Source organism: Urocitellus parryii, chromosome 10, assembly GCF_045843805.1.
Source record: "Urocitellus parryii isolate mUroPar1 chromosome 10, mUroPar1.hap1, whole genome shotgun sequence".
Taxonomy (NCBI): Eukaryota; Metazoa; Chordata; class Mammalia; order Rodentia; family Sciuridae; genus Urocitellus; species Urocitellus parryii.
Genome location: NC_135540.1, coordinates 49,697,065 through 49,710,843, shown reverse-complemented (window position 1 = coordinate 49,710,843; position 13,779 = coordinate 49,697,065). Strand labels below are relative to the sequence as shown.

General features: G+C 35.9%; 1 protein-coding gene across 1 annotated transcript in view; it reads left to right on the top strand.

The window, feature by feature from the left end:
* Slc9b2 (solute carrier family 9 member B2) overlaps nt 1-10,165 on the top strand; it is a 48,636-nt gene extending 38,471 nt beyond the window's left edge. Inside the window, exons 10-13 of the mRNA XM_026398135.2 lie at nt 362-470; nt 2,920-3,056; nt 7,421-7,641; nt 10,089-10,165. Coding sequence (XP_026253920.1) covers nt 362-470; nt 2,920-3,056; nt 7,421-7,639 — 465 coding nt within the window. The 3' untranslated portion in view covers nt 7,640-7,641; nt 10,089-10,165. The remainder of the gene's footprint in view (nt 1-361; nt 471-2,919; nt 3,057-7,420; nt 7,642-10,088) is intronic.
* Nucleotides 10,166-13,779: the final 3,614 nt, after the last annotated feature.

The following is a 13,779-nucleotide window of genomic DNA, read 5'->3' as shown; positions in this document are numbered from 1 at the left end:
TGATTTCCCTGAGTTTTAGCATCTTAATTTCTTTGGCCATTTACACTTTTGTGTTAGAAATATCTTCATTTACTTGTTTTGCTGTTCTTAGCTCATCTTTTGTTTATAGTTGTCACAGAAATAAAGCCTATCTTGAGCTGGAGATGTAGCTCAGTGGTAGAGTGCTTACTTAGCAATGCAAGAGGCCCTGCATTTGATCTCTAGCAACACACACACACACACACACACACACACACACACACACACACACACGAAAGAAAGAATCTGTCTCAGATCAAATTATTCTGATTCAATTAGTTAAGTTCTTGACATTTGTAGCTTCACATAATAAAAATGCATGTGTTTTGTTTGTTTTCTTTAGGCAGAGGTTGAAAAGATAATTGCAGTTGCCTGGGACATTTTTCAGCCACTTCTTTTTGGACTGATTGGAGCAGAGGTATCTATTGTATCTCTCAGACCAGAAACTGTTGGTAAGAATTTCAAAGTGCTTCTTGAACTAAAATCAGGTCTTTTTATATTCAGGAGAAATATATTCAATGGTTATGTGTTCAGTGGTTCCCACTTTTACAGTTAAATAAAATGTTAATTATGATCTGAATCTTTTAGAGTGGTTGGTTAGAAAACAATGCTTGTTAATCTAAGACATTAAATTCTATTCCTTTAATACAGTTCCTGGTAAAGAAAAAATCACTACTGACTCCTATCCAGAAAATTCAGGTGTTAAAATTCTTTTTTGAAGGATAGGAATGTTCATCTAGCCCTGATCTGATTAAGGGCTGGAATTTTAAAGATAACTAGTTAGTTCTATAATAAGTATCCATGAAACACAAATGTTTGTTGTTCACTCAATCTTTTATTCACTCAAACAATTCAAAAGTACATTGATTCACACACAGCAATGTGTATATATATTCATTCTTTTCTCCTTTCCTCATCACGATATTCTCCTATCCATAGTATGAGCCCCATCCCTTGCTACTGCCTTCTGAATCACACATATAGATTCTTTTCTTTTTCTCATGCATCTTCAAATATACTTGTTACAGTTTTTTCCTCTTTAGAATTTAATCAGTCTCTAATCTCACTTATCTTTTTTAAAAATTTTTATTTTGTAGTTGTACATGAACAGAATACCTTTATTTTATTTGTTTATTTTTATGTGCTAAGGATCAAACTCAGTGCAAGCATTCTACCACTGAGCTACAGCCCCAGCCCAAATACTGAAAAATAAATATTAAAAAAATTCTCTCTCTCTCCTCTCTCTCTCTAAAAGAAAAAAAAAGATATTAGTAAAAAAAAAAAAAAACAATATTCTCCCATTCTCACACATGCTACAACATGGTTAAACCTGGAGAACATTAGGCTAAGTGAAATAAGCCAGTAACAAAAAAAAATTAATACTATTATGACTCCACTTATATAAGGTATCCAGAGTAGTTTGTGGTTGTCAGGGGCTAGGGGTAGGGGAAAGTGAGCACAGAGTTTTTAAATTTTTAAGTTTTGCAAGGTGAAAATGTCCTGAAGATTGGCTGCACAATAGTATGAATGTGCACTTAAAAATGGCTAAGTTGGTAGATGTTATAAGTATTTTACAATTTGAAATAATGCATACATGGAAAAATGTATTGAAAATAGATAAATATATGTATTCTTTCTTCATTTATCTTGCCTATTACCTATAAACATTATTTCTTTTTTCCTCCTTTTGAACTTAGATTCCATTTAAATTCCCATTCCCTTCCTCAATACATTTCAGTCTACTTCTGGCCCATCATATAACCAACTGTGTTCTCAGAATGATTTCATTGCTAAATCTTGCCTTTGTTTTACTTGATTTCTCAAAATCATTTGGTGCTGTGTCTCTTTAAAGCACTCTTATATTGAATTCTGCTATTTTCCAGAGTCCTCCAAGTCCTCATTTATAACATATGTAGCTTAAACATTGCTCTTCATCAAAGTTTCTACCAAGGCTTTTCATTCCTCTATCAATTCTCTGATCTTACTTATCCCAGTGACATCAATTGTAAACCATCTCATTCCAGAATCAAATCTTTTGTATCTTGTGCAGCAGGCAACAGACACTTTTGAATACCCGAGAGAAATATGTTTCAACAAAGAGCCACAAAAACCTTCCATAAAGAAATCATATTGAGGGTTCACAAAAGACCCTCCTGTGATGTCTATCCTTTGAACTTGAAAAAATAACATATCCCTTCTGAACTTCACATAGACATTGCAGGAGAATCTGTTGTGAATCTAGAATATGGTTTCTTTATGAAACTCTTGTGGCTCTTTGTTGAAGACACTAGCCGTCTATAGCTCCATCTGATTGGCTCATTCCCTTCATGCTGGCTGATGAATATTTTTAATATCACCTCTAATTTTATACTCTGCAAAGAGTTCTCAATTACTTTGATGAAATATTATTTTTTCCACTTCTACGAATACTTACCAATTTGTTTATCCTTCAGTTATCATATAGTATTTATGAATTAGATATTTATGTTTCTGCCTTTTTCTAATTGTAAGGCTCATAGAAGCAAAGTTTGTACATGATACATTTTTGTGTCCCCAGTAACTAGCTTAAAGCTTGACATTCATGATATCATTTAATAAATTCTTGTTAAACAAGTAGAATAAAGTGTGGCTCTTACTATAAAAGTATATGAGAGATAACATTCAAATCTCCTTTGTAAAAATTCAAATATGTTGAATTTCTGGTTTTAATCTAAGGGAAATATCTGTTTTTGAACAAACTGATCAATACTTAATATTGATTTTTTTCATAAATAATGCCTAATCATTGCAATATTTTAATAGTTTAATGTTTTAAAATTATTGCTGTTAGTGTTATTTTTTTGAATCAGCAACTAAATATGAGATATTTTGTTATTTCTAAAAATGAAGTATTTCTTTCAGGCCTTTGTGTTGCCACCTTGGGCATTGCAGTATTGATACGAATTTTGACTACATTTCTGATGGTGTGTTTTGCTGGTTTTAACATAAAGGAAAAGATATTTATTTCTTTTGCATGGCTTCCGAAGGCCACAGTCCAGGTAATGATGGATAGGATGTCTTAGCACTTTATAAGACTTCTTAAGATGACAAATAAGAAGACTTGTTTAAATTTTGTGAAAATTAATAATTGAGGTGGATTTAGGAAACATTTATACTAATACACTCTTTTAAAGTTTATTTTTGGTATGTTGGTGATTAAATGTGATGGCTCATTTAAATTTCTTTAGATCACCAGAATATAACTAAAATTCCAATAAATTCCTACAGTACTAGAAACTGGTGGTGACAGAAGGGAATGGTTTGCATTTTCATAAGTTAGAGCTCCCTAAGTCACTGAAAGTGAGAGTTTTTAACCCTTTTTATTTCATTATCTTCCCAGAAGAGTAAAACAGAAATGGCTTGACCCATTTAATGTTTTGAGAAACTTCAATGTCAAAAAGATTAGAATAAATTATGATTTGTCAGAAATTGCATATGTAATTGAGAAAAGATTTATTGAAGAAGAACTCAGAAAAAATGCTTTTCAGTAATCTTCCTTTATCCATAGTTTCACTGTCTGTGGTTTCTCTTACCCATGGCCCACCCAGTCTAAAAATATTAAGTGGAAAATGCCAGAAATAAATAATTCTGTACTTTTGAATTACTTGCCATTTTGAATAGCATCGTGAAATGTTGCACCATCTTGCTTTGTCCTGCCTGGGGACATAAATCATCCCTTTGTCCAAAGTATCCACTCACCTGGTGGTCACTTAGTGTTTGTCTCAGTTGTCATATGAACTGTTTCAGTCTTGCAGTGCTTGTTTTCTTTTCTTTCTTAATTTTTTGTGTGGGGGGTTGGTGGTACCGGGGATTGAACCCAGGGGCACTCGACCACTGAGCCACATATTCAGCCCTGTTTTGTATTTTATGTAGAGACGGGGTCTCACTGAGTTACTTAGCACCTCACTTTTGCTGAGACTGGATTTGAAATCTCGATCCTCCTGCCTCAGCCTCCTGAGCTGCTGGGATTACAGACATGTGCCACCATTCCTGGCAGTAGTGCTTTTTTTCAAGTGACCCTTGCTTTACTCAATAATGGCTCCAACTTGCAAGAGAGTGATGCTGGCAATTTCAACATGCCAAAGAAAACCATTAAGTACTTCTTTTAACCTTTAGTTTAAATGGTGAAAGTTCTTCACTTAAAGGGGGAAAAACATGGTAATATGTAGGGCTCAGGGCTATCTAGAATTTCATTCATCCACTAAGGATTTTGAAACATAACCCCCACAGATAAAGGAGGACTATTGTATTCATTTCCTAGATCATTACTTGATATGACATGTGTCTTGATCACTTGACACAAAATTTGTGCACTCCAATGAACAACGTACAAAGAAAGCCCTTAAGGATAGGTGCTTGAAACTGTTGACCAAGCACGCCTTAGAATACTTTTTATTGCTAGTTAAATTAGAACTGTCTAGATTATGATTTATTGCAAATGCAATACATCCCTGATTATATTGTGTATTTACAGATTAATTATATCTAACAAGATTAAACTGTTCTATACCTGATTATTTGGCAATTATTGAAGTATGTAAACTTTTATTGTCATAAACTGAAAATTAGATGTTCTTAATTTAAGTGGCTTTGGAAGATGTGTATGTTCTCTAATTATATTCCAGATTTTGTGTGGCCCTGAGCTTGGGTATTCTTCCTGAAAAAAAAATTTTCCATCAGACTTTCAAAAGATTTCAGAGATATAATGGCTCAGAGATAGTGCAATATAGTAAATGGAATAATTTCTCCCTCACAGTGTTTTCAGCTTTCATTCAAATTCTAGTAACTTCAATAGATAAATATCAAAATAATGACTTTACCTTGTGTATGAGAGAGTTGTTTCTAAATGTTAAAATTTGAAAGCTAGCACTCTCCCACCATGAGAACAACATTTAAAATAAGTAAAATTATCTAGGATGTGTTGGATAATGTAAGTCTAATGGGAGCAAGTACAATCATCTCTCAGTACCCATGGGGAATTGGTTTCAGGACCACATCTAACTACAAACATCTGCAGACACTCAAGTTCCTTATATAAAATGGCATGGTATTTGCATGTAATTTATACATATACTCCCATATAGTCTAAATTATCTCCGAATTATTTATAATTCCTAATACAATATAAATGCTGTGAAAAGTGGTTATACTGTATTTTTGCTTATTTACAAATAAATAATATTTATTTATTTGTCTAGGGATTATTGACAAGGAAATAGACTAGGCACATTCAGTACAGATATAATTTTTTTATATTTTCAATCTGTATTTATTGAATTTATAGATTCAGAATCCATGGACAGGGAGGGCTGACTATATTGTATAGAATTTTCTTTTTCTTCTGTTGGCACTACAGAAGAAATAAGACTTTCTAATATATGCATATTCTATATTAGTGATACTAGTGTTTTTAAACTTTGTCTGTGATCTGTTATAAGAAATGTATTTGAAAGCACAATTCAGCATACACACAAAACCCAAAATGTACATACACAAACACACATGTGCTAGTCAGCTTTTCATTACCGTGACCAATTACCTGACAACAACAACTTAGAGGAGGAAAGGTATATGTTGGGCTTCGGTTTCAGAGGTTCAGTTCATATTTGGTGAACTCCATTGCTCTAGGCACAAGATGAGGCAGAATGTCATGGCAGAAGGGCATGACAGAAGAAAGACATTCAGCTTTTCATCACTGTGACCAAATTACCTGACATCAACAATTTAGAGGAGGAAAGGTTTATGTTGGGATCATGGTTTCAGAGGTTCAGTTCATGTTTGGCCAGCTCCATTGCTCTGGGCCCAAGATGAGGCAGAATGTCATGGCAGAAAGGAATGACAGAAGAAAGCTGTTCAGCTCATAGCAGCCAAGAAGAGGAAAAAGCAAGAGAGGAGCCAGATGTAGTCCAAGGGCATGCCTCCCAGTGACCTCTTTCCTCCAGCCTGCAGTGACCACCCAGTAATCCATTCACATTATGAATCGATTAAATGCATTAATCCAGCTGGAAGGTTACATCTGTCATAATCTAATCATCTCACCTCTGAACATTCCTGCATTGCCTAACACATGAGCTTTCAGTAGATATTCAAGATCCAAACAATAACAACACACAATAGAGAACTGAAAGAGAAGTAGGCATTGTAATGTAATGTGTGAAGCACATCCAGGAATTCATAAAATGTTGAAATTAGTTACGGAACAGAGTAACCCACAACAACAAAGAGCCTCTGTGTGTAGGGACTAAATAAAACAGATTTTAAAAAATCTTTTACTAACAATCCAGCAAGGACATTCCAGACCTGTCAAGGTGAGCACAATCCTCAGCATGTGCCTTCTACCCAGGAGTCCAGCTTTTAGTATTTTTTAAATCCAATTTGAAGGGAGAAATGAATAAAATATATATGTCCATTCCTTTCAGGAACAATTTATAAGTAGCAGTTATCACTTCTACTCATCTCTTAGTGGCCAGAACTTAGATACAAGCTACATCTAGGTATAAAAGAGGCTGAAAAAAAAATATAAGTTCTCTGATTGAACAGCAATGTGACAGAGAAAACTGGGGAGTTTTATTATAGAAGGGAAAAGAAACATTTAGATATTTGTGGGCAACTAGCCCTTGTGTCTGATGTATAATACTTTCTCTTCTGTTTTATTATTTTAGAGGTGAACATTTTTCTGCTAAGGAATAAGAGGTTAACCACATTGATCAATACATCTTTCCCCATGTACATTCATAATAATACATTTATCCTCTAAAAGAAAATGAGAATTTTCATAATACTCTCTAGGAGATACATTTTAAATAAAACATTTCACCAACTCTGGTGGCAAAGTTAAACAAATACCTAATAAGATTAACTTCAAGTTTTGAAAGTCTCTGCTGCTTTCATGTTTCATGCTGTTTGAACCATTAGTTCAGGCTCCAAACTAATACTTATTCATTTAAATCTTCCAATAAATATTATTCCTTTTATAAATCATTTTAATTTCTCACTTGCAAAGATAAATGAATGAAACAACTAGTAAGTTTCATCTTCACTCCAAAGAAATTTGTTATATAGCACTTCAGGCTATATTTGATTAATAGTCCATATTTGCCTTGCGTTTTGAAATGTAGGTGACTGACCATTATTAACCAAGCCTTATGCAAAGAGGTACATTGGAGTCAACAGTCTGTCCCCATGCAAGAGCAGAATTTATAGATAATTAAAACCAGCTGCAGTAGGTGTTGAAAGAAGACAAATTCAACTTTCTTAGTTGAGCCAAAGAATAAGAATGTTGTTTTTGCAAATGATAACATAAGTCATTTTTTAAAATATGTGCTTGTCTTATATTTCCAACCTTACCCTTAAACTTTTGTAGGCTGCAATAGGATCTGTGGCTTTGGACACAGCAAGATCACATGGAGATAAAGAGTTGGAAGAATATGGAATGGATGTGTTGACAGTGGCGTTTTTGTCCATCCTCATCACAGCCCCAATTGGAAGTCTGCTTATTGGTTTGCTTGGTCCCAAGCTTCTCCAGAAATTTGAACAGCAAAATCAAGATGAGGTTCAAGGAGAGACTTCTCAACCAGTTTAGAGGTGAAAGAAAAATGCTGAACCCAATGATAAAAAGCTTCTCCCAGAAGCCAATTTCATCAGAATGGATACTGATATTTGTAATATTTTAAATTTAAAATGTAATAGAACAAACGTGTTACTGTCTTAAACAGCATTTTTAGCCCTTGCCTTTAGCATGTGGGTGGAAATGTTCTACATCTACGGATGTCTTTTTTTTTCCCCCTAGACACCCCTTCATCCTTTATCTTAATTTGTATAAGGACATATCTACTTTACTGCCACGATTTAAAGTCAACATGGCAGAGACCAAGTTCAGTACCTTCCTCAGCTATCCAATAGCTTGTTCTAACTTACTGTAACAGTTTCAGGATTCATGGTCACTGAGCTCTCATGACTTGAATTGTTTCTGGCTTCACTTCCTTTTTTATTTTTAAAAACCAAAATGCAGTCGCTTGTCAATTTCTGCCCTTACTATTCTTCTCCTTCTCTATCTTTACCTTTCTCACTCCCTTTCTATGAAGTATTGTAACTGTTTGGCCCCACCAAAATTTTAAAGTATACAAAGTGTCTTCATTGATTCTTGGTTTTGGTCCATCCAGATATTAAAAGAACCTATCTATCCCCTACCTGGATACTCAGTCCTCATGTCAGTGGCCCTTCTGAATCTACCTCCCAATTGTGCCAGTTCCCTGATCCAACTCTTATTTGCTTCTTGTGGCCCACATCTTTGGGCTTTTCCAATTCTCTAGTAAGAGAGAGCTAATTTTTCAAATCTTGGCAAATGTCATGAAATGTCACATTAATTGGGGTAATATAAGTTGCTATAAGGAGGGAATCAAAAAATAAATTCTCAAAACACAATTCTATTTCCCTCTCATGAAACTGGTGGTCAGTTAATGCTAATAAAGGGCTTAGCTCATGGGGCTTCTCTGAGACCCATGTCTTTCTATCGTGAAGGTCTGCCATGCCTTAGCTTAGAACCTGGTTTAAAGACAGATCTCTACCAGGTCTCTTTTTTAGCCCTTGGGGTATGGGAAAAAAAGAAAATGCATGTAAAGCCATTTATTTTTAAGGAAGTGATGTGGAGGTCAGACACATTTCTCTTCTTACTTTCTATTGGTGCTGACATTATCCAGCTGTGAGGAAGCATCTCTACCTAAGCATGCATATCCCTAGGGGGAAGGCAAGTTAATACTTGGCCAGAGCCACCATTGTGTTAGGTTTTACTAACATTACTTAACAATATTAACAATGTATTTTTGCATGTTATCAGGGGTTTTTAAAGATGGTAACTAAAGCAAAAGATTAACTTGTGTCTTGGGAATTCCAGACATTGTGACATGACAGCAGAGAAAATAAGAAGAAAGGTGAACCTGCCCATAAGTCATATTTTATCCCACTTTAGAACAGGCTCTCTCTGCTTTTATGTATCACCCCAAATCCCTCTAGGAATACTAGGTCATCTCTGTCCTCGCTGCTAAAAGAATAACACTCAAATATAGTTTAGGTTTCTTTTTTTTTAAATTTTATTTATTTTTTATTAGTTGCTCAAGATAATACAATGATCTTGACATATCATACATTTGATTCAAATAGGGTATGAATTGTCATTTATCCAAATGTACAGATTGCAGGATCACATTGGTTATACATCCATGTGTATACATACAGCAATCCTAGTATCAGTTGTATTCTGCTGCCCTCCCTCTCCCCCCTCCCCTCCCCTCCCCTCCCCTCCCCTCCCATCCCTATTGTCTACCCATACTACTGTGACACTTATCTCCCTCTCTCTCTCTCTCTTTTTTTTTCTTCCCTTCCCCCTCACACCATCGTATATGTATTTTTAGGTTTCTATCATGACACACATTAATTTATATGTGTGCGTGCATGTATATATATGTGTGTGTGTGTGTGTGTGTGTGTGTGTATCTCCAAAGTGTTTTTTGCTTATCTGTCATATCCCAACTAACCCTTTTGACCTGGAATTCAAAGTACAATCTAATTTTTTAAAAAAATTTTTGTAGTTGTAGATGGACAGCATGCCTTTATTTTATTTGTTTATTTTTATGTGGTGCTGAGGGTCAAACCCAGTGCCTCACACATGCGAGGCTAGCACTCTGCCACGGAGCTACAGCCCCAGCCCTACAATCTAATCTTGAAGTAGATATTAAATATGTATTAAATAACTGAATTATGAATATTCTAATCCTACAAAGCTAATCTCCAGAATGCCAGCCCTTTCCACCATGGCTCTTCTAACTAACTTAATATTCACCTCTTTTAAGCAAAGAGTTCATTCTTATGTCAGCCTGACTCTAGTTATTCTCTGGTTCTGTATTTTTCTCAGTATGAATAGAATTAAATTATACCAAAAGTCATATGGGTGTTTCAAATTGAACTTTATTAATTAGGTACACTTTGATGGGACACCATAAATGTAATGCTTACCTGTTTCTCTACTTTTGCAGACTCTGAAACTTCATTCCTTCAACAGATAACAGTTGTCCTGGACATCAGTGGAAGTTAGGTTCAAGTTCCCCATTAGATACCAAAATGTATGGATGCTTAAGTTCCTTATATAAAATAGAGTGATATTTGTATACAACAGAAACACATCCTCTTATATACATTAGGTCATCTCTAGATTGCTTATAACACCTAATATAATGCCTGCCTATCATTTCATTCACATGTACTGTAGTACTCAGTATGCTACAAATTCAAGTTTTGCTAGTTGGAAATTTCTGGATTTTTCCCCCAATATCTTTGATCTCCAGATTTTTGAATTCATAGTTGTGAAACCCCCAAATAAAAAGGCAACTGTGCTTACTGAAAGTCTTTGGTGATGCAGGCACATCATCAGGACTAGTCCAGTTCCTCTCCTTAAGGATTTGACAGCCTAGTAGAAGAGGCAAACAAAAGATTACAAAATAGCTTAAGAGCTGTTATACAGACTTCCATTTCTAATGCTTTGGGATCCTGAAAATTTTTAATAGTATTCTGATTTGGTTAAACCAATTATATTTTGTATAAGTTAATTAGTATTCCAGACAGTTACTTGAAGAAATGACTACTGATGACATGCAAACTGAGTTCACAGCATCACCTTCCTCTAAGAGGTGTTCCTCCACTTCCCCACTAAGAACAAGCTGTAAATTTTTCATTTGGATTTCAGCTTTTGTATACATCTTATTTGCTAATAAGTTTCTTAGAGGAGGTGATACTTGACTTGGGTGTTCCAGAGTGGACAGAACTAGGATGGATAGGTTAATAGCAGAGAGTAAGGTAAAGATAGGAATAACAAGGTGGAAGGCTGGAAGATGAGCAAAGTTTGAAGACAGTGAAGTCTGGAACATAGTGATTAGCACTTGAGCTTGATAAAGAGAATTAATGAGAGATAAGGCTAGAAAAGTGTAGAGAGCCAGTCATGGGCTATGTGTGTAAGCTGTGAGTATTTGAGCACATGAGGGGACTGGACTGACATTGCTTCTCTGATTAATATTATATTCTATTTTACCTCAGTGTTTTTTTCCTAAAGTTATTTTGTACTCTGGGAATGTGTGTGTTCTTTTTGTTCACTCTGCCTTTGATCCCACACACCCCCGAGATGGCATGGCTTTCTGCGAGATGTTAGTCAGATCTGCTAACTGCAAGACATCACCAAGCAACTCCCTAAAACCAATCCCTTGCCTTATTTGGGTTGAAATTTCTAGAATGTCTTTCTCCCCAGTAAATAGAGGATTTTCAGGTAGCTCACTCTCTCTCTCTCTCTCTCTCTCTCTCTCTTTCCAACAGACTCTTAAGGTGGAGAGCCGTCCCCAATTCCTGCAAGCAAAAGGTATTTCTGTGTGTTGCGTGCTTCTTTTGCTGTTTTCTAAAGTTATTGGTACAGTTTTTGTGAACCCAGCTCAGGTCACCAGCCCAGCTAGTTGGCGATAGAAAAAAAGAGTTGGCATTGAAATTATACTTAATAGATCATTGGTCAAATTTTTATTTTATTGAAGTACAATCAGAAATAGAAAGCTACTAATGTAAAAGATATTTTAAAAGCTACTTTTAATTATGTCAAATATAGTGGAAAATGTCAGTATAAGTAAAGTTCTAATTTCTGAAAATTTTTTGCTTTCTTTGGCATTTTTTAATATAATTGATTTAATTATTTTAAATTTATGCTAATTGTTTACAAGCAAGGATATCAGATAGATTAAAAATTCTAAGACCCTTGTTAAAGTTTCATTATATTATCTTCAAATAAATGAAAGACATTACTATTTAAATGTCTCAGAATATTTTCCATATAAATCATTTATATAGTTCTCTGTAACAGGGGAAATTGCTTCATGCCATTTTGGAAACAAGAAATACCACCTGTTTTAGATGACTCATTCAACTTAAGTCTAGCCTAGCACTGACCTGGTGGAAATTCTCAAAGTGCATTTGTTGATGTGCCTTTCATCTTCCTCACATGGATCCTAAAGTACTCAAATCTCTAGGAGTCTTAAGCACAGAGCAGTGCTATTGTGTCCATCACACTTCTGGGACAGGTTCTTCCTCCCAGCTCTGCCATCTATTCCTCCTTCCAATATATATCATTGGGGATCTAACTGTGTTTCCCACAGGCTCAAGTCATTATCTTACCCTAAGACAAAGACCCTGTCTACTTTGTAAAAGGAGAGAGAAAATAATTTCAATCCTTGCTGAGAAAGTTACACCATGCTGAAGGTGCTATAATAAAAAGATGGGTTCTTATTGTCACTCAAGAAAGGGATGCAATTTGAGTCAGACCCTGTGTTACTCACTTTCATTCACTGTACAAAATACCTGAAATAATCAGCTTGTAAGAAGGAAACGTTTATTTGGGGTTACTATTTCAGAGGTTTCAGTCCATAGTTAGTTGGTCCCACTGCTTTTGGATCTGTGATAAGGCAGAATGTTATGGCAGAGAAGCTGCTCCCCTCAAGGCCAGGAAGCAAAATCAGAACCAGGAAAAGGGTAGGGTTCCTAGCATTCCCTTTAATAGCTTGCTCTCACTTACAACTTCCTTCCCCTAACTTCCACATCTTCAAATTTCTACAACCTCCTAATAGCAAGCACCATGGACTGGCAACCAAGCTGTTAGCATATGGGCTTTGGGGGGATATTTAGAGTCTACCATAACAGACTTAAATATGAAAAAGAGAAAGTGAACATTCCCAGAGTACAAAATAACTTTAGGAAAAAACATAGAATAGAATACAATGTTACAAAAAAATAGAATACAGTGTTAAGTAGTAAAACTTGTTTTGATTGTCAGAAGTTAGATAGGAAAGAACAGTTTGTCTTTCTAAAAGTTTTGGACTTTCTTCAATAACAGTGGTTTTTCAACTATTTTAGGAAGCCTTGGAATTCCATTAGAGGAACTTGATGGACGACTGTGTGGACACAAACCCCAAAACTTCTGGACCCACCTTCAATCAAAATGGATTTCATTTGAAAGTCTCCTCATAAGATTTCATGAGCAAAAATTAAAAGGTTTTATTTTGATAACAGTACATTGTTTTCTTCTTACCAAACCCTGTCTCAGACACTTGCCTTCTCTCATTTATACTCAAACCAACACCACAACATCCTTTACAGATGAGAAAACAAGGTCAGGAAGATAATAATGTCTTCGTCTAGATTCCACAGGTAGAAAGTGATAGAACCGAACTTTGAACCCAGGTAGCACTAACTCCAGAGACTATGTTGTCTTACTCTTTGGCATACTTAAGCTAATTTCAGGTCAGGGAAAACCCAATCAGAATTTTGACAAGGTATACTTTCGGCCCCTGCAATCCTAGGCACTGCTTCCTGGCTAAAATGCCCAATAGTGTCAACTTTGTTTCTGGACTTTTAAAACTCGATAAGTCAATATTCAGAAGTCATCTAAAGAAAAGGGTCGAATAAACTCACAGGGCACCCGGAGGAATCAAGACAGCCGGGATGTCACTGAAACGTGCTGCCGCCAGCCCCGCCCTGTATTTTCTGGCCCCGCCCCCGACCGCCGCCGGCCCCGCCCCCGACCGCCTCCGACCCCGCCCCACAGCGTGAGGCGCGTGGACTGCACAACCGTTGCTGGGCGCCTGGGCCGGCGAGGGTTGCCAAAGAAGTTGTAGGTACGCCCATTCTTCTGGATTTTCC